Raw genomic sequence first — 19512 nt, 5'->3', positions numbered from 1 at the left:
GAGAGACAGAGGGACAGGGGACCGGCACAAAGGGACAGAGAGAGAAGGACAGAAGGACAGAGGGACAGAAGAGCTGATCCCTGAGCCGTGCAGTGACGAGGGGTTCTTACAGACAGACACATGGACAACCCCTTTCCTTCCCTCCCCTCCCGGTCCCCGTCTCCGCAGGAAGCTGCCACCGGTGGTAACGGGAGTCACTGGCTGGGGGCCCCCGTCCCTTCCACCCCCAGGACGGCCCCCGAGGGGGAGAAGTGGCCCACGCTGGGGCCGGGGCTCGGGAGGAACAGCTCGTGGGCCCTGGGGCTGGCCGGCGCCCCCGCGTACGCCTCTGCGCTCTCAGCGGCCAACCAGACCGCCAGCACCCGGAGCCTGCAGGACCAGTGCTGGGAGACCTACGTGGGGCAGGTGCGACCCTCTGCGGCCCCAGGCCCTTCTGCACTCGCCAGCAGCTCTGGTGTCATCCCCCCATTTTACAGGAAAGAAAAGTGAGGCTCAGTGACGGCTTAGGGCTTTCCTGCCTCACAGTCTGTCAGGGAGCCCTGGCCAGGGTGGCTCAGTGGATAGAGCTCAGCCTGTGGACTGGAGGGTCCCGGGTTTAACTCCCAGTCAGGGCACGTGCCTAGGTTGCGGGCTCCATCCCTCAAGTGGGGGGTGTGCAGGAGGCAGCCAGTCGATCCATGATTCTCTCTCATCATGGATGTGTCTCTCTCCCTCTCCCTCTCCCTTCCTCTCTGAAATCAATCAAATAATATTTTTAAGAAAATCAGACCTGTGCAGGGTGGCCTGTGCGCTGGGCCCTGTTCCAAGGGCTTGTCCTCGTCAGATCCTATTGTCACCCTCCTGTAGGTGCAGATGAGGAAACTGAGGCAAGAAGCGTGCAGGCCCCGCCAGGCACCTGCTCCGCCCCAGTGCCCCGCCCACCCCTGTGTCCCGCCCCCTGTGCCCCACCCACCCCTGTGCCCTGCCTCCTGTGCCCCGCCCACTCCTGTGCCCCACCCACCCCTGTGCCCTGCCCCTGTGCCCCACACCCTGTGCCCTGCCTCCTGTGCCCCGCCCACCCCTGTGCCCCGCCCACCCCTGTGCCCTGCCTCCTGGCCCCGCCCACCCCTGTGCCCTTCCTCCTGTGCCCTGCACCCTGTGACCCGCCCCCTGTGCACTGCCTTCTATGCTCTGCCCCTGTGCCCTGCCTCCTGTGCCCTGCCTCCTGTGCCCCGCCCCTGTGCCCCACACCCTGTGCCCTGCCTCCTATGCCCCGCCCACCCCTGTGCCCCGCCCCCTGTGCCCTGCCTCCTGTGCCCCGCCCACCCCTGTGCCCCACCCCTGTGCCCCGCCTTCTATGCTCTGCCCCTGTGCCCCTGTGCCCCACCCCTGTCCCCCACATTAACTGCCTGCAGAGAGTCTCGGCCCCTGAGAGCGAGTCAGGGCCCCGAGCGGTGGGTCTCCTGCGGCTCAGACCGCTGCGTGTCCCTGTCCTGCTGGCCTTGGAAGTCCAAGTCCACATGAACATACTGAGCCCCACGTGAGCCAGCGTGAATCAGAGGGGCCCGGTCTCAGCCATGGGAAGGGAGGGGTGGGGCGGGCAGGGCCGCATGGTGGCCCTGGGACACTGTGCTCATGGAGCCCCCCCCCCCCACTCTTCCAGGAGATGCTCAAGCTGTCCATCATCGACATGCTCTTCACCGTGGCCAGCGTCCTGCTCATCGACTTCTTCCGCGGCCTCTTTGTCCGGTACCTGAGCGACTACTGGTGCTGGGACCTGGAGCGCAAGTTTGTGAGGAGAGGCGGCCTCCCCGGGGATATGGGGTGGCTGGACCGGTCCTCCCTGGCATGGGGCCTGGAGCCAGTGTGGCCCAGAGGGAAGGCCTGAGGCAGGGGAGGGGGAGGGGGTGCAGGGCCGAGCCTCCCTGAGAGAAGAGTCCTCTCTCTGCGGGAGCCGCTTCCTGCCAGTGGGGGACGTAGATCACAGAAGCCCATTTTCTCTGCAGCCTGAATACGGGGAGTTCAAAATCGCAGAGAACGTGTTGCATTTGATCTACAACCAAGGGATGATCTGGTGGGTGCGGCTCTCAGCTGCTGCTTTTTAAGATATATGTACTAGAGGCCTGGTGCACGGATTCTTGCACTGGTGGGGGGCGTGGCCTGCGGGGATTGGCCCGCTGTGGGAGTGCCACTCATCCCAGTCAGCGGAGTGGCTGCGGACCCGCCCTGAGTGGCTGCTCCCGCTGTGGGAGCCCACTGACCACCGGGGAGTGGGGGCAGCTCCTGCATTGAGCGTCTGCCCCCTGGTGGTCAGTGCACGTCATAGCAACTGGTTGACTGGTCATTCTGGTCATTCTGCCATTTGGTCACTAGGCTTTTATATATCCTCTATAATAAAAGGCTAATATGCAAATTGTCCCCTTGGGTGGGAGTTCGACTGACCGGGAGTTCAACCAGGGGGCGGGGCTGGCAGGCCAATCAACCCATGGCCCCTCCCCCTGGCCACCCTCATCCCCAATCAGGGGGGTACCAATCAGGGGCGGGGCCGGCCGGCCAACCTCCTGCATCCCCTCCCTCTGGCAAGCCTGGCCGGATTGGCCCCAATTGGGGTGGGCCACCCAGCCCTCACCCATGCATGAATTTGTGCACCAGGCCTCAAGTCTATATATATATATATATATATATATATATATATATATATATATATATATACATACACATATATACATATATATATATATATATATATATATATATATGAAAGGCTAATATGCTAGGTGTCCAACCTTCTGACCAGTCACTATGATGCACACTGACCACCAGGGGACAGACACTCAACACAGGAGCTACCGAGCTGCAGTGGCTTGGCAGGGGTGGTTCTTGGGTGACATACCCCAAAACCAGAAAGGAGGTAGTCCAATTCCTTGTGGGGCCATGCAATTCCACCTTTAGGCCGTGGGTTATGTTGTTGCTGGGACACTGTCAGCCCCAAATCTGGTTTACTACACACTTACGTTTGCATTCCACACCCTGTACTACAACAACTTTGCAGTGTGCCCTCTTGCACTTTGGGACCCCTCAGGGGATGTTGGAGAGCTGGTTTGGGCCCAATCCCTGCAGGCCAGGCCAAGAGACCCTACCTGCCAGAGGGACCCCACTCACTCCACAGATGCCCTTCAAGCCACGGCACCACCCCAGGTGTGGCCAGCCAGGGAGGGACCATGGGAGATTGGCTCCAGAGCATGTCCAGCCAGTGTCACCCAGTCCCGCCCCTCTGGCCACCTTCTAATTAATTTCCTTTCAATGTGCATGAATCCGTGCATCAGGTCACTAGTATATATATACTAGAGGCCCGATGCACGAAATTCATGCACGGGTAGGGTTCCTAGGCCTGGCTGGCGATCAGGGCCAATCTGTGGGGTGACCAGTGGGGCGATGGGGGGGGCCCCCCCGCTGGCACCCGCCTTGGCTGGCCTGGGGCCTGCAGGCCGGGGGGCAGCTCCTGCATTGAGCGTCTGCCCCCTGGTGGTCAGTGTGCGTCATAGCAACCCATCATTCCCCTGGTAGTTCCCCCATTTTGTCGATTTGCACATTAGGCTTTTATTATATAGGATTTTTTTGTTGATTTCAGAGAGGGAGAGAGAGAGAGAAACATCCATGATGAGAGAGAATCATGGATCGTTTGCCTCCTGCACGCCCCCCACTGGGTATCGAGCCCACAATCCGGGCATGTGCTCTTGACCGGGAATCAAACCGTGACCTCCTGGTTCATAGGTTGACGCTCAGCTACTGAGCCACGCCGGCCGGGCTCAGCTGCTTCCGGCCTTTGCTCACATCTCTCTCGTCTGGGCAGATGGTCATGTACTTCGTCTGGGTGGGCCGTGACCATGATAGGTCCCTGGGGTGGCCCAGTTCTTGCCGACCGACCCAGACCCTGTCCCTCTCAAAAGCGTCTCCATCTGGGGATTCAGGGTCGCCCCTCCTTCATCGGCCGCATGTGTGGGTGAATCCCTCAATCTCCCCAGACACCCCCCCCCCCCCGTGGCTAGAACCCGCATGGCTACCCCTTCTCCCACGACTGCGGAGATTAAACGAGCAGAACTGTGCGAGGTCCGGCAACAGCGGCCGCGCCACGCGCTGATGAAACCTGAACGTGGAAGTCCACTCATCAGCTGCCCACAGCCCAGCACTCTCCACCTTCCCCATCTCACGGGCATAGCTAAGGCCTGAGTTCCGCGGCACCAGAGAGGTTTTTGCTGACCTGACCGAAACATAGGTCTAGTTAGTATTCGGTCACACCGGACAGGACGGCCATTGTTGTGTTGGTGCTTGTCTCTTCCTTCCTTCCTTCCTCCCTCCCTCCCTCCTTCCCTCCCTCTCTCTCTCCTTCCTTCCTTCCTTCCTTCCTTCCTTCCTTCCTTCCTTCCTTCCTTCCTTCCTTCCTTCCTTCCTTCCTCTCTTTCTTTCTTTCTATACACCTTTATTGATATCAGAGAGGAAGGGAGAGGGAGAGAGAGAAACATCAATGATGAGAGAGAATCATGGATCGGCTGCCTCCTGCACGCCCCATACTTGGGATCGAGCCCGCAACCTGGGCATGTGCCCTGACTGGGAATCGAACCTGTGACCTCCTGGTTCATAGGTCGATGCTCAACCACGGAGCCACGCCAGCCGGGCCATCTTTTTTCTTTTGAGACGCTAAGGCAAGCATGTCAGACCCGCGGCATTTATTTCAACGAGGCACACGGCCCGCTGGTCCGAGTTTGACATGCTTGTGGGAAAGGGGGTCAGAGCCCCGGCTAAACAGCCAGGTGTGGCATCTGTGAAACTCTCGGTTGAAAACCCCTGCTGTCGCCCTAGCTGGTGTGGCTCAGTGAATAGAGCATCGACCTGTGGACTGCAAGATCCTGGGTTCGATTCCGGTCAAGGGCATATGCCCGGGTTGTGGGCTCCATCCCCAGTGTGGGGCGTGCAGGAGGCAGCCGATCCATGATTCTCTCTCATCATGGATGTTTCTCTCTCGCTCCCTCTCCCATCCTCCCTAAAATCAATTAAAAAGGTTAAAAAAGAAAGAAAGAAAGAAAGAAAGAAAGAAAGAAAGAAAGAAAGAAAGAAAGAAAGAAAGAAAGAAAGAAAGAAAAGAAAGAAAGAAAGAAAGAAAACCACTGCCCTGGACAGACATGGAGAGCTGGCCCCCCAAACTGCACTTGCCTGTTAGGTTCCCCGGGTCTGGGTGAGGGCCGCCCCCTGGCCACGTGTGAGGAGAGGGGCGCAGAGGGCCTGGGACACAGGGTCACTGCTCACCTCCAGGAGGTGGGGGTGGGGCCTGGGGTCTCAGATCTCAGGGGTTCCCCCCAGTTCCTCGAGCGCGGCGTTGGCCCCCCCCCCCACCAGGGGCTCGGGACCACGGCAGACGAGGCCGCGTGCTCACGGCCCCTCCCCGGTTCCAGGATGGGCTCCTTCTTCTCGCCGTGTCTCCCCGCCTTCAACGTCCTCAAGCTGATCGGGCTCATGTACCTGCGGAGCTGGGCTGTGCTCACCTGCAACGTGCCCCACCAGCAGGTCTTCCGGGCGTCCAGGTGGGTGGGACCCGGCCTCTGGGGCGCACAGAGCCCGTCCCCGGCCATCCACTCACCCCACCCCTGTCTCCTGCAGCCAGGAAACCCCCCATCCCCACCCCCACCCCCCCACACCGGCCTGTCCTGGTTCATTCCCTCCCAAGCCTTCCAGGACCCAGCCTGAAATTAACCATCGCTCCCCGAGAGCTCCCGACACATTTTTATAAACTTTTTTTAAAAAACCCTCCCCCGAGGATATTTTCCCATTGATTTTTAGAGAGAGATGGAAGAGAGAGGGGGAGACAGAGAGAAACATCGATGTGAGAGAGACACATCAATGGGTTGCCTCCTGCACGTGCCCCGACCAGGGCCCGGGCTGGGAGGAGCCTGCAACCGAGGTACGTGCCCTGGACCGGAATCGAACCGGGGACCCTGTGGTCCGAAGGCTGACACTCTACCCACTGAGCCACACCAGCCAGGGCTGAAGAACTTTTACTGGAGTTTAATCACCAGTGGGGAGTGGCTTTCATAAATACCCTGTTTGGATAATGTTCACAAACAGAACGCCAGGATGTCACAGCACTGAGGGTGGGACGGGGTCTGACATGGTCCCTGGATTATGCTCAGTAGCTGAGGGCCGTGGGCTGGCCTGTCTTGGTTTGAGGGGGGTAGGCTGGGCCGGGTGACCCAGGAAGTAAGTCCCTAGTTTTCTAAGATACTGTGACCCCTGATACCCCTCCCTGGGCAGTGGGGGCAGATGGTGTTTTGTTGGCAGAGTCGGACCGTGGGTTTTGTGTCCGTACCTGGGCGTGTGGCTGTGGTTCTATGTCGGTCCCTGGACATGTGGCTGTGTTTCTGTGTCCGTCCCTGGGCGTGTGGCTGTGGTTCTGTGTCCGTCCTTGGGCGTGTGGCTGTGGTTCTGTGTCCGTCCCTGGGCGTGTGGCTGTGGTTCTGTGTCCGTCCCTGGGCGTGTGGCTGTGGTTCTGTGTCCGTCCCTGGGCGTGTGGCTGTGGTTCTTTGTCCGTCCCTGGGCGTGTGGCTGTGGTTCTCTGTCCGTCCCTGGGCGTGTGGCTGTGGTTCTGTGTCCGTCCCTGGGCGTGTGGCTGTGGATCTGTGTTCGTCCCTGGGCGTGTGGCTGTGGTTCTATGTTGGTCCCTGGGCGTGTGGCTGTGGTTCTGTGTCCGTCCCTGGGCATGTGGCTGTGGATCTGTGTCCGTCCCTGGGCTTGTGGCTGTGGTTCTATGTCGGTCCCTGGGCGTGTGGCTGTGGTTCTGTGTCCGTCCCTGGGCGTGTGGCTGTGGATCTGTGTCTGTCCCTGGGCGTGTGGCTGTGGATCTGTGTCTGTCCCTGGGCGTGTGGCTGTGGATCTGTGTTCGTCCCTGGGCGTGTGGCTGTGGTTCTATGTCGGTCCCTGGGCGTGTGGCTGTGGTTCTGTGTCCGTCCCGGGGCGTGTGGCTTTGGTTCTGTGTCCGTCCCTGGGCGTGTGGCTGTGGTTCTATGTTGGTCCCTGGGCGTGTGGCTGTGGTTCTGTGTCCGTCCCTGGGCATGTGGCTGTGGTTCTGTGTCCGTCCCGGGGCGTGTGGCTTTGGTTCTGTGTCCGTCCCTGGGCGTGTGGCTGTGGTTCTATGTCGGTCCCTGGGCGTGTGGCTGTGGTTCTGTGTCCGTCCCTGGGTGTGTGGCTGTGGTTCTGTGTCGGTCTCTGGGTGTGTGGCTGTGGTTCTGTGTCCGTCCCGGGGCGTGTGGTCCCGGGGCGTGTGGCTGTGGTTCTGTGTCCGTCCCTGGGCGTGTGGCTGTGGATCTGTGTCTGTCCCTGGGCGTGTGGCTGTGGATCTGTGTCTGTCCCTGGGCGTGTGGCTGTGGATCTGTGTTCGTCCCTGGGCGTGTGGCTGTGGTTCTATGTCGGTCCCTGGGCGTGTGGCTGTGGTTCTGTGTCCGTCCCGGGGCGTGTGGCTTTGGTTCTGTGTCCGTCCCTGGGCGTGTGGCTGTGGTTCTATGTCGGTCCTTGGGCGTGTGGCTGTGGTTCTGTGTCCGTCCCTGGGTGTGTGGCTGTGGTTCTGTGTCGGTCTCTGGGTGTGTGGCTGTGGTTCTGTGTCTGTCCCTGGGCGTGTGGCGGTGGTTCTGTGTCCGTCCCGGGGCGTGTGGTCCCGGGGCGTGTGGCTGTGGTTCTGTGTCCGTCCCGGGGTGTGTGGCTGTGGTTCTATGTCGGTCCCTGGGCGTGTGGCTGTGGTTCTGTGTCCGTACCTGGGTGTGTGGCTGTGGTTCTGTGTCAGTCTCTGGGCGTGTGGCTGTGGTTCTGTGTCCGTCCCTGGGCGTGTGGCGGTGGTTCTGTGTCCGTCCCGGGGCGTGTGGTCCCTGGGCGTGTGGCTGTGGTTCTGTGTCCGTCCCTGGGCGTGTGGCTGTGGTTCTGTGTCCGTCCCTGGGCGTGTGGCTGTGGTTCTTTGTCCGTCCCGGGGCGTGTGGTCCCTGGGCGTGTGGCTGTGGTTCTGTGTCCGTCCCTGGGCGTGTGGCTGTGGTTCTGTGTCCGTCCCGGGGCGTGTGGTCCCTGGGCGTGTGGCTGTGGTTCTGTGTCCGTCCCTGGGCGTGTGGCTGTGGTTCTGTGTCCGTCCCTGGGCGTGTGGCTGTGGTTCTTTGTCCGTCCCGGGGCGTGTGGTCCCTGGGCCTGTGGCTGTGGTTCTGTGTCCGTCCCTGGGCGTGTGGCTGTGGTTCTGTGTCCGTCCCGGGGCGTGTGGCTGTGGTTCTGTGTCCGTCCCTGGGCGTGTGGTCCCTGGGCCTGTGGCTGTGGTTCTGTGTCCGTCCCGGGGCGTGTGGCTGTGGTTCTGTGTCCGTCCCTGGGCGTGTCGTCCCTGGGCGTGTGTCTGTGGTTCTGTGTCCGTCCCTGGGCGTGTGGCTGTGGTTCTGTGTCTGTCCCTGGACGTGTGGCTGTGGTTCTGTGTCCGTCCCTGGGCGTGTGGCTGTGGTTCTGTGTCCGTCCCTGGGCGTGTGGCTGTGGTTCTTTGTCCATCCCGGGGCGTGTGGTCCCTGGGCCTGTGGCTGTGGTTCTGTGTCCGTCCCTGGGCGTGTGGCTGTGGTTCTGTGTCCGTCCCTGGGCGTGTGTCTGTGGTTCTGTGTCCGTCCCGGGGCATGTGGCTGTGGTTCTGTGTCCGTCCCTGGGCGTGTGGCTGTGGTTCTGTGTCCGTCCCTGGGCGTGTGGCTGTGGTTCTTTGTCCGTCCCGGGGCGTGTGGTCCCTGGGCCTGTGGCTGTGGTTCTGTGTCCGTCCCTGGGCGTGTGGCTGTGGTTCTGTGTCCGTCCCGGGGCGTGTGGCTGTGGTTCTGTGTCCGTCCCTGGGCGTGTGGTCCCTGGGCCTGTGGCTGTGGTTCTGTGTCCGTCCCTGGGCGTGTGGCTGTGGTTCTGTGTCCATCCCGGGGCGTGTGGCTGTGGTTCTGTGTCCGTCCCGGGGCATGTGGCTGTGGTTCTGTGTCCGTCCCTGGGCATGTGGCTGTGGATCTGTGTCTGTCCCTGGACGTGTGGCTGTGGTTCTGTGTCCGTCCCTGGGCGTGTCGTCCCTGGGCGTGTGTCTGTGGTTCTGTGTCCGTCCCGGGGCATGTGGTCCCTGGGCATGTGGCTGTGGTTCTGTGTCCGTCCCTGGGCGTGTGGCTGTGGTTCTGTGTCTGTCCCTGGACGTGTGGCTGTGGTTCTGTGTCCGTCCCTGGGCGTGTGGCTGTGGTTCTGTGTCCGTCCCTGGGCGTGTGGCTGTGGTTCTTTGTCCGTCCCGGGGCGTGTGGTCCCTGGGCCTGTGGCTGTGGTTCTGTGTCCGTCCCTGGGCGTGTGGCTGTGTTTCTGTGTCCGTCCCGGGGCGTGTGGCTGTGGTTCTGTGTCCGTCCCTGGGCGTGTGGCTGTGGTTCTGTGTCCGTCCCTGGGCGTGTGGCTGTGGTTCTGTGTCCGTCCCTGGGCGTGTGGCTGTGGTTCTGTGTCCGTCCCGGGGCGTGTGGCTGTGGTTCTGTGTCCGTCCCTGGGCGTGTGGCTGTGGTTCTGTGTCTGTCCCTGGACGTGTGGCTGTGGTTCTGTGTCCGTCCCTGGGCGTGTGGCTGTGGTTCTGTGTCTGTCCCTGGACGTGTGGCTGTGGTTCTGTGTCTGTCCCTGGACGTGTGGCTGTGGTTCTGTGTCCGTCCCGGGGCGTGTGGCTGTGGTTCCATGGCCGCAGAGTGACCCCGTGGCGGGCCTGCAGGTCCAACAACTTCTACCTGGCCATGCTGCTGTTCATGCTGTTCCTGTGCATGCTGCCCACCGTGTTCGCCATTGCGCGCTACAGGCCGTCCCTGCACTGCGGGCCCTTCAGGTGAGTGGCTCGCCCCCAGGCGCCTGTCCCATGTCCTCCTCCGGGTCCGGCCGGTCGGCCGTGGGCGCGGCGAGGCGGGCCCTGTCCTCCTCCGGCCGCCTCCCCGCAGCGTCTCTGCTCCTCGCTCCCTGAAGGGGACGAGGCCCGGCCAGCACCCCAGAGGGCAGCAGCCTTGCTCGGCGCTGCAGGGGATCCCCGCTGGCCAGGCTTCCCCCCCCCGCCCCCACTCAGGGTCCCTAAGACGGTCCTCGCCACCCCGGCTTCCACCGCATCCGGTCAGGGGAGTTCCGGGTCACCGCCCTGCGTGTGAGCTTTTGTTTCGTTGTTGTTAATCCTCACCTGAGGATATGTTCCCATGGATTTTCAGAGACAGTGGAAGGAGGGGGAGAGACAGAGAAAGAAAGACATCGATGTGTGAGAGACACATCGATGGGCTGCCTCCTGCACCCGCCCCAACCAGGGCAGGGATTGAGTCTGCAACCGAGGTCCGTGCCCTTGACCAGAATAGAGCCCGGGAGCCTTCAGTCCGTGGGCCGCTGCTCTAACCACTGAGCCAAACAGGCCAGGGCTGTAAGTCCGTTTGGATACATCTATGGAACATTTAGGGTCTGGGTGTGTATACACTATTCACACACACTCACACTCACATTCATACACTCACACTCACATGCACACTCACACTCATACACACGCACTCATACACACTTGCACACTCGCACACACACTTGTTCTCACACACACGCACACTCACACTGTCGCTCACACTCGCACACACTCGCACACACACACATGCACACACACTCACTTGCACACTCGCACACACTCATACACACACTGACACACACTGTGATTACGGACCCACCTCCCGCTGTGCAGTGACTGGGACTCTTCCTGGGGACCCCCCTGCCCCCCCAGAAGAGGCTGGTGTCCTCCTAGCCAGGGGTGCACCCCGGCTTCCTCACTGACCCTGAGGACCGCCCTCCAGCCAACCAGGCCCCCCTCTCTCTATTCCCCCCCCCCCCCCCCCCCGCAGCGGGCAGGAGAAGATCTACGACGTGGTGGCGGAGACGGTGGCCGACCTGCCCGCCTGGTGCGGCGTGGTGGTGGGCTACGTGAGCAGCCCCGTGGTGATCCTGCCCGCCGTGCTGCTGCTCTTGTGAGTGCCCCCCACCCCGCAGACGGGGTCCCGCCCCCCACAATGCCATACAAATCGGGCGTCTGTGCAAGTCACCGCCGGGCCGAGGGCCTGAGCAGGGGCCTGGGCGGAGGGAGGGCAGCGGGAGGGGGTCCCCGCGGCCTCTGGCGTCCTGTGGGCCCACCGATGGGGCGCAGGCCATGGGCGCCTCCTGTCCCCCGAGGTCAGCTGCCGCAGGAGGGCCCTCACGTGCGCTGAGCCCCCCCAGCCGGTCCACTAGATCCACTCCCGTCTGCGCTCTAGCCGTGCAGCAGAGGCTGCTGGGAAGAGCAAGGCCAGAGAGGGAAGCAGCCCAGCCCGGGGCTCCTGGGGCCTCGGTGCCCATGGCGACTGCTGAGCCCTGGGGGAGGGGCGGTGACCCCTGGCTGGGACCCCAGCGAGGCGGGGCGGGTGGCGCACCCAAGTTCTGAGCTCCCAGCCCTGAGCCCTGAGCCCTGATCCTGGAGCCCTGAGCCCCAAGCCCCGAGCCCCGAGCCCTGAGTCCTGAGCCCTGATCCCCGAGCCCTGATCCCCGAGCCCTGAGCCGTCTTTCCTCCCCAGCATGCTCATCTACTACCTGCAGAGCATCGCCCGGTCCCTGAGGCTCAGCAACCGCCAGCTCCGCATGCAGATCCAGAACGCAAGTACCGCCCCTCCCGCCGTGACGAAGGGGCAGGTCCCGCCAGCAGGGGCGCCCATGAGGCCTCTCATTCTCAAATCCCTGGGACTCCCGGCTCCCGCGGGGGGTGCAAGGCCACCTCTCCGCCTCCCGGGATCGCCCAGGGTCATTGCTGAGAGTCCCCCGGGGCAGGGGGGCCCCCATTTGGCCAGGAATGAAATGAGGCTGCCCCAGCACTTGGATGCCCCGAGCACTTGAGCGCCATCTGGTGGCCATGCCCAGCCCTGCAGGCGTGGGCTCTTCCGGGGGCTGTGGGATCCGTGTCATCGTGGGCATCTGAGCCCAGAGGCACTATTTGGGCCCCAAAACCACCTTTTCCTTATCTCTTAGATTCTAGTGGCTCTTAAACCTTAGCTGTCAGAACAGACAGAGGGAGCCCAGGGCTTCCCACCCCCCCCGCCAAAAAAAAAATCCTTTCACGCTCTCCACTCCTCCCACAGCCAGCGGCTCCCCCAGGGCCAGCACAGCTTCACCCCGTCCCAGCACCCCACGCCAGGGACCTCCACCTCTGTAAGATTTTTTTAAAAACACCTCCCATGAATATCGGTTCCGGTGCAGAAATACTAGCACGTCCCGTCCCCTAAGCCGTTTAAAAAGAAAAGCATTTGGAGCAGCAGCAGGCGTCCCCCGTGTTGCCAGGCACATCTTGTCTGTGTCCCGGCCCCGTCATTGGCGGGACCTCACGGTCCATCCGGGCGCTGGAATGCCACCTGTGAGGCGTAAGCGTTAGCGCCAGGGTCAGCAGGGTCACGGCCAAAGGTACCAGCGAGGTGGCTCATGTCTTTTTCCCCAAGATCAGCACCTGCCCCTGCTTCCTGCGACATCCAAAAAACATGGTTATCGTCTGTGTTCCAGGCGAGATCTGAAGATAAGAAGAAGGTTGCCCAGATGGTAGAAGGTGAGTGCGAAGAACAGTGAGCGGGTGTCCTCGTGGGCGGCGTTGAAAAGACAGCCGTTTCAGGCGCCCAGCCGGCAAACACTCCCGCTGCACTCTGCTTTCCCCGCTCACCAGGCACCAAGGAATGGATTCTAGGGACATCCGTGTGGGTTTAAGTCTACAGTGTTCACGGTACACCGGGCCTGGGCGTAACCCCAGCGCAGGTGTGAAGGCAGGAGGAAAGTGTGGAGCCGGAGAGGAAGCCATGGAACGTCGTTGTCTTGTTCACTTTTGTGCTTCGCTCCATGGCCGGGGGTTCCTTACAAGGCTTCCCCTCAGGCCTCTGCCCAGGCCCCGCCTCCCTGGGCCCAGGCCCCGCCTCTCTAGGCTCAGGCCCCGCCTCCATAGGCCCAGGCCCCGCCTCCTCAGGCCCCTCTGCCCACAACTGCAGGTCAGGGCCCAACCACAGCCCCAAGCCCAAGCCAGGGTCCTGAATAAGGAACCACACCCCATGGCACACCTCACCCCCCTCTGACCCCCACCTGAGCTCAGAGGGAAGGAGAGACTCCCCAGAACCAGGGAAGAACGAGGAGCAGGCGTTGGGAGCCGGAAGGGGTCGCGGCAGGCACAGCTGCAGGGGGGCAGTCCCTGGGACCCCCACAGCTCAGAGGGTGACAAGCAGAACTGGCACAGGGCTCGGTCTCCCTCGGAGAAGGACAGCGGAGGAGACCCAGAGGGCCGGGGCGGCTCCGTCTGCTTCTCTCTGAGCAAGTGGGCGGGCCGTTCCCCCGGAGGAGGCCTGGGTGAGGGGCCCCGGACCCCGCCGCCCGCCCACGCCTGGAGGTTCCTGTGGAGGGACGCAGCTCAGGCTGTAACCCCCGCCCTGATGGTCCAGTGTCGCTCACGGCAGAGCCGTGGCTTCCTCGGGTCCCGGTAGCACCGGCCAGGGTCCCCTTCCCAGCTCCAGGTCACGCCTTTTTCCCAGAATGCTCTGTGACTGTCCCCCAAACATCGCCATCGCCCTGTAAGCTTTCTGGTGTCCAGCCCAGAGGCAGAACCCGAGCCCGACGCTGGGGATCACCGGCTATGCCTCCTGGGCCCCGACGGTGCGCCCCCAAAGCTTGGGGCTGGCGTGGCTCCTCCCACCCCGCCAGCTCTCCCTGGATTAGGGCGTGTGGTGGCCCTGGGCTGGGTGCCTGCAAGGCCCGGCTGTGGGAAGTCATGGCACGTGCAGTCCCATCCCCCTGCCCCCCCCCCCTCTGACACCCCCCGCCCCCCAGCTCACTGCTCACGGCCTCTCCCCGCAGCCCGGATCCAGACCCAGGAGGAGGGCCCCGCGAGGCTGCCCCGCGACGGGGACCCCGGCAGCCAGCGGCCCCAGGACAACGGCCATGCCGTCAGCATTGACTCGCCCAGCAGCAAGAGAGGCCGGGGGGACACGGCCGCCCAGCCCGCGCCCCAGAGCCCCCCGCCAGGGCCCCGCAGCCCCAGCGCCCTCCTCCCCGGCGCCCCCAGGTCCTGGCCGGAGCGCAGCGCCAGGAGGTGAGCTTGACCGCTGCCTCCTGGAGACGGGCACGGCGTTGCGTGACGGGGCGAGCTGTCAGCATGGCCGTGTCTGCCATGGGGGAGGGGGCGGGCGGGGAGGGAGGCGGGTCTGGGTTTGTCCCCCACGAGGCGGGGGAGTATTTTTGTTTAAAGACAATGACTAGGTTAACAAAGACCCGGAGTCTCGCTGTGTGAGGGGTTGAGCTCCTGTCTCTGTGGGGCCTTGACAAGGAGGAGGGTCCCTGAGTCCCGCAGGCTCTGGGTGACTGTCTGTGAGGCCGGACAGTTAGTTGTGTGGCTGAGGGGGTGAGGGCATGCTTCTAACCCGTGCGCTACCAGTGCCGTCCCACTGTGTGCTCCACCGGTGCCGTCCCACTGTGTGCTCCACCGGTGCCGTCCCACTGTGTGCTCCACCGGTGCCGTCCCACTGTGTGCTCCACCGGTGCCGTCCCACTGTGTGCTCCACCGGTGCCGTCCCACTGTGTGCTCCACCGGTGCCGTCCCACTGTGTGCTCCACCGGTGCCGTCCCACTGTGTGCTCCACCGGTGCCGCCCCACTGTGTGCTCCACCGGTGCCGCCCCACTGTGTGCTCCACCGGTGCCGTCCCACTGTGTGCTCCACCGGTGCCGTCCCACTGTGTGCTCCACCGGTGCCGTCCCACTGTGTGCTCCTGACCGTCCCACTGTGTGCTCCTGGCCGCCCCACTGTGTGCTCCTGACTATCCCACTGTGTGCTCCACTGGTGCCATCCCACTGTGTGCTCCTGGCCGCCCCACTGTGTGCTCCTGGCCGCCCCACTGTGTGCTCCTGACCATCCCACTGTGTGCTCCACTGGTGCCATCCCACTGTGTGCTCCTGGCCGCCCCACTGTGTGCTCCACTGGTGCTGCCCCATTGTGTGCTCCACTGGTGCCGTCCCACTTGTGCTCCACTGGTGCCATCCCACTGTGTGCTCCTGGCCGCCCCACTGGGTGCTCCTCTTGGCCGCCCCACTGTGTGCTCCTGGCCGCCCCATTGTGTGCTCCACTGGTGCTGCCCCATTGTGTGCTCCACTGGTGCTGCCCCATTGTGTGCTCCACTGGTGCTGCCCCATTGTGTGCTCCACTGGTGCTGCCCCACTGTGTGCTCCACTGGTGCCATCCCACTGTGTGCTCCTGGCCGTCCCACTGTGTGCTCCTGGCCGCCCCACTGTGTGCTCCTGGCCGCCCCAATGTGTGCTCCTGGCCGCCCCAATGTGTGCTCCTGGCCGCCCCACTGGGTGCTCCTCTTGGCCGCCCCACTGTGTGCTCCTGGCCGCCCCATTGTGTGCTCCACTGGTGCTGCCCCATTGTGTGCTCCACTGGTGCTGCCCCATTGTGTGCTCCACTGGTGCTGCCCCACTGTGTGCTCCACTGGTGCCATCCCACTGTGTGCTCCTGGCCGTCCCACTGTGTGCTCCTGGCCGCCCCAATGTGTGCTCCTCTTGGCCGCCCCAATGTGTGCTCCTGGCCGTCCCAGTGTGTGCTCCTGGCCGCCCCAATGTGTGCTCCTGGCCGCCCCAATGTGTGCTCCTGGCCGTCCCAGTGTGTGCTCCTGGCCGCCCCACTGTGTGCTCCACTGGTGCTGCCCCACTGTGTGCCCCACTGGTGCCGTCCCACTGTGTGCTCCTGACCGTCCCACTGTGTGCTCCTGGCTGTCCCACTGTGTGCTCCTGACCGTCCCACTGTGTGCTCCACTGGTGCTGCCCCATTGTGTGCCCCACTGGTGCCGTCCCACTGTGTGCTCCTGACCGTCCCACTGTGTGCTCCTGGCCGTCCCACTGTGTGCTCCTGACCGTCCCACTGTGTGCTCCTGGCCGCCCCACTGTGTGCTCCTGGCCGTCCCACTGTGTGCTCCTGACCGTCCCACTGTGTGCTCCACTGGTGCTGTCCCACTGTGTGCTCCTGGCTGTCCCACTGTGTGCTCCTGGCCGTCCCACTGTGTGCTCCTGACCGTCCCACTGTGTGCTCCACTGGTGCTGCCCCACTGTGTGCTCCTGGCTGTCCCACTGTGTGCTCCTGGCCGTCCCACTGTGTGCTCCACTGGTGCTGCCCCATTGTGTGCCCCACTGGTGCCGTCCCACTGTGTGCTCCTGACCGTCCCACTGTGTGCTCCTGACCGTCCCACTGTGTGCTCCTGGCTGCCCCACTGTGTGCTCCTGGCTGTCCCACTGTGTGCTCCTGACCGTCCCACTGTGTGCTCCTGGCTGTCCCACTGTGTGCTCCTAGCCGCCCCACTGTGTGCTCCTGCACCAAGGGGCCACGATGGGACCTATTAGCAACGCCCTCGGAGCCTCCCTGGAGATGCGGCGCCCTGGTGGCATTAGGGCTCTGTGAACCCCGGAGGAGAGGCCTGTGTCCCCAGTGGACACCCTGTGACGCAGTGAGACCTCCGGAGCCGCTGTTCCTGCTCCGGGGCCCGGTGGCGGGGGACGGAGGGCGCCGGCCACACACGTGACCACCCCCGTCCTACAGGCGCCCCCGTGGTCCGCGGGCGGGCCCAGGCGACCGGCCCAGGAGCAGGCCCCGCGCCCTGGTGACGTCTGCAAAGCGCATTGAGGATGTTCACTCCGAACCGCTCTTCCCACGGGGCTGTGAGCGCAGGCGCCCGGGGGGCTCGGCCGCGGGGCCCGTTGCGCCCAGGTACCACCTGGTCACTGAGCGTGCCGCCCACAAGACAACCCACCCGACGCTCTGGCCGGAAGGACACTTCATGGTCGATGCCTCCGGGGCCGTGGTGGAGGTGGAGGTGTGCCCCAGGAGCATGCGCTGTGCGTCAGGGGCCCCCCGACTTGCAGGCTCCCCGGGGCTGAGTGACAGCGAGGAGGAGCCCCTGAGGGGAGGGCCGAGCCTGAGGCCTCTGCACCCCCGCTCCCTGGGCGGCCTGCCCAGGGCTCCCCACTTCTATGTTGGCAACGGGTCGAGAAGCTGGGGCTGGGGGCACGCCCTGTCTTGGGACGAGGGTTTTGGGGGTCACCTCGACGCCCCGAGGTACGTGCAGAAGAAGCCACGCCCCCGGAACGCCCCGCACCCCCACCCCCCGCTGCGGCCCCGAGGGAACCCCCAGTTCCAGCCGCCCCTCGCGGAATCCGACTCCCTGTCGGCGTCCAGCAGCGACCCCCAGGACAGCGGTGCCGACCAGTACCTGCAGGTCAGCCGCAGGCACGGCCGGCCGCCCAGGTGCGCGCGCCCCGGGGGCAGGAGCCAGGCCCCCGCGAGGCGGGAGCGCGCGGATCTGAGCGGCCTGATCTGCTCTCACGTCTAGCGGGGCTCCCGGTGCTGGGGTCCCGAGATCAGAGTCCCCCCGCGCCCCCTCCCGCGCTGGGGGGCCTCCCCTCCTGAGGGCGCCTCCCGGACAGCGGCTGATCGCAGGAGACGCATGGGCTGTGTTTGGGGAGGGGGGTGTCTCCTGTACCCGCACCTCCCGCACGTTAGACCCTCGTTTCAAAGACATCAGCCCTTGCCCCATGAGGTGCCCGCCTCCCCGGAGTCTGTGCTCATCCGGATCCTGCAAACGCTGTGGGTACCTCCATCCTGCATTCCCGCGGAGTTCATCCTCCCCATCAGCCCAGGGGGCGGGGGCTGCCGTGGATCGCACCGCCTCCGTGGGCTCATGACTGGGCCCTGTGCCTGTCAATCAGGCTGGACACCCAGTCCGGAGGTGCGATCAGGGGCCCGGGTGAGTGGGGCTCTCAGCACGGGCCCCTGCAAGGTTTCTGGGTCCTCGAACCTCGAAGGACAGGCTTCAGGCTCCGCTGGATCCAGGACCTCAGAGGTCTCCACCCTCCGCTCTGCTCCTGCTTCTGACTTCTCTCCGCGGCCACAGGTTCCCCCGCGGCAGGTGGAGCCAGAGTTACAGCCTCAGGAGGGTCCCGTTACAGCCCGGCCCCTCCCACCAGGTCTTCCCTGGAAGCTGAACCCCTTCCCTGCTGTTTTGGGGGGTTGGGCAGCGTGGGTCCCATTGCAGGATTGGCCAGATGTTCACCCTCCTGTTTCCATGGCAACTGTCACTCTTGCGTGCCTCCTACCCCTGACGGATGCCTCGGGGACAGGGGTGGCGCACCCCAGTAGCTGGTACCTAAAAGAGGAAGCGATCTAGAATGCCAGGGACACCCTTCTGGTGTCCTGTGGGTGCCCGCAGAGTTCCGGGACCAGGTCCCCGCTTCCACACTTGTGTCGGGGGCTGTGGCACGGGCTCCGGGGACACCCGGCAGCTTTGGGGGCGGCCCTGCCTCTGGGGCCTGTGGTGCGGGGTGTGTGAGGGGAGAGCGCAGGCCCAGCAGGCCCTGCAGGGTTCCTGCACATGGGCACAGCCAGGACACACCCAGGCTGCAGCACGGATCGCCTTTCGCAACAGCTCAGTGCGCCCAGCTCTCAGCACGGGGCCCAGTGCGCCCAGCTCTCAGCACGGGGCCCAGTGCGCCCGGCTCTCAGCACGGGGCCCAGTGCGCCCGGCTCTCAGCACGGGGCCCAGTGCGCCCGGCTCTCAGCACGGGGCCCAGTGCGCCCAGCTCTCAGCACGGGTTGGTAACACACGCAGGACAGCAGGGCGACTGGCTGGCAAGCACCCACTTTACCTGTAGCAGCAGCAGCAATAGCAGTGACTCAGTGTTTCAGTGACACAGTGTTACAGTGACACGGCGTTACTGTGACACAGGAATAGTGTCCCAGATGTTACAGATGTAACCAAAGTCCACGCTCACCCCCCTCTAGTCTCACGCCCCCCCACACCACTGCCGAGAGTTTGGTGTATGTCCAGTTTGTGGAGTATAGTTATATACATGTGTACATGTACGTTATATGTGTGTGGAAATGCATGTTATGTACACGTGTGGAAATGTGTATGTTATGTATGTGTGTGAAAATGTATCTCATAGACATGAGTGTAAATGTATGCTATATATGTGTGTAGATGTACATGTTATGTGTGTAAAGATACATGTTATATAAGCGTGTAAATGTACATGTTATATATGTGTGTAAATATATCATACACATGAGTAAATGTACGCTATATATGTGTGTAGATGTACATGTTATATGTGTGTATAAATGTACATGTTATGTAAGTATGTGTAAATGTATGCTATATACATGTGTAGATGTACATGTTATGTGTGTATGTATAAATGTACGTTATATGTGTATAAATGTACATGTTATATATGTGTATGTAAATGTACGTGTCATGTGTGTACATGTTATATACATATGTGTACACGTACCTGTATGTGCAGGTGCATCTGTAAACAGCACCTGTGTTTAGCTCAGCAGACCTGTCACATGCACTACACCGCCTGCACACGTGTGCGGGGCCTGCTGGGGACATACAAAGCAGCCCACTCACGCGGCTGCATGGCGTCCACCC

The 19512-nt window shown here is 63.0% G+C and overlaps 1 protein-coding gene across 1 annotated transcript in view; it reads left to right on the top strand.

The window, feature by feature from the left end:
• Positions 1-17409, top strand: part of TMC3 (transmembrane channel like 3) — a gene marked incomplete at both ends in the record, with an annotated part of 44531 nt that extends 27122 nt beyond the window's left edge. Inside the window, 10 exons of the mRNA XM_079764223.1 lie at positions 169-405; positions 1643-1771; positions 1986-2053; positions 5430-5558; positions 9743-9853; positions 10887-11009; positions 11589-11667; positions 12562-12604; positions 13891-14125; positions 16788-17409. Coding sequence (XP_079620349.1) covers positions 169-405; positions 1643-1771; positions 1986-2053; positions 5430-5558; positions 9743-9853; positions 10887-11009; positions 11589-11667; positions 12562-12604; positions 13891-14125; positions 16788-17409 — 1776 coding nt within the window. The remainder of the gene's footprint in view (positions 1-168; positions 406-1642; positions 1772-1985; positions 2054-5429; positions 5559-9742; positions 9854-10886; positions 11010-11588; positions 11668-12561; positions 12605-13890; positions 14126-16787) is intronic.
• Between the last annotated feature and the right edge of the window lie 2103 nt (positions 17410-19512).

This window comes from Cnephaeus nilssonii, assembly GCF_951640355.1.
Source record: "Cnephaeus nilssonii genome assembly, chromosome: 24".
Taxonomy (NCBI): Eukaryota; Metazoa; Chordata; class Mammalia; order Chiroptera; family Vespertilionidae; genus Cnephaeus; species Cnephaeus nilssonii.
Note: the sequence above shows the minus strand (reverse complement) of the source record. Positions and strands in the feature narration are given on the sequence as shown.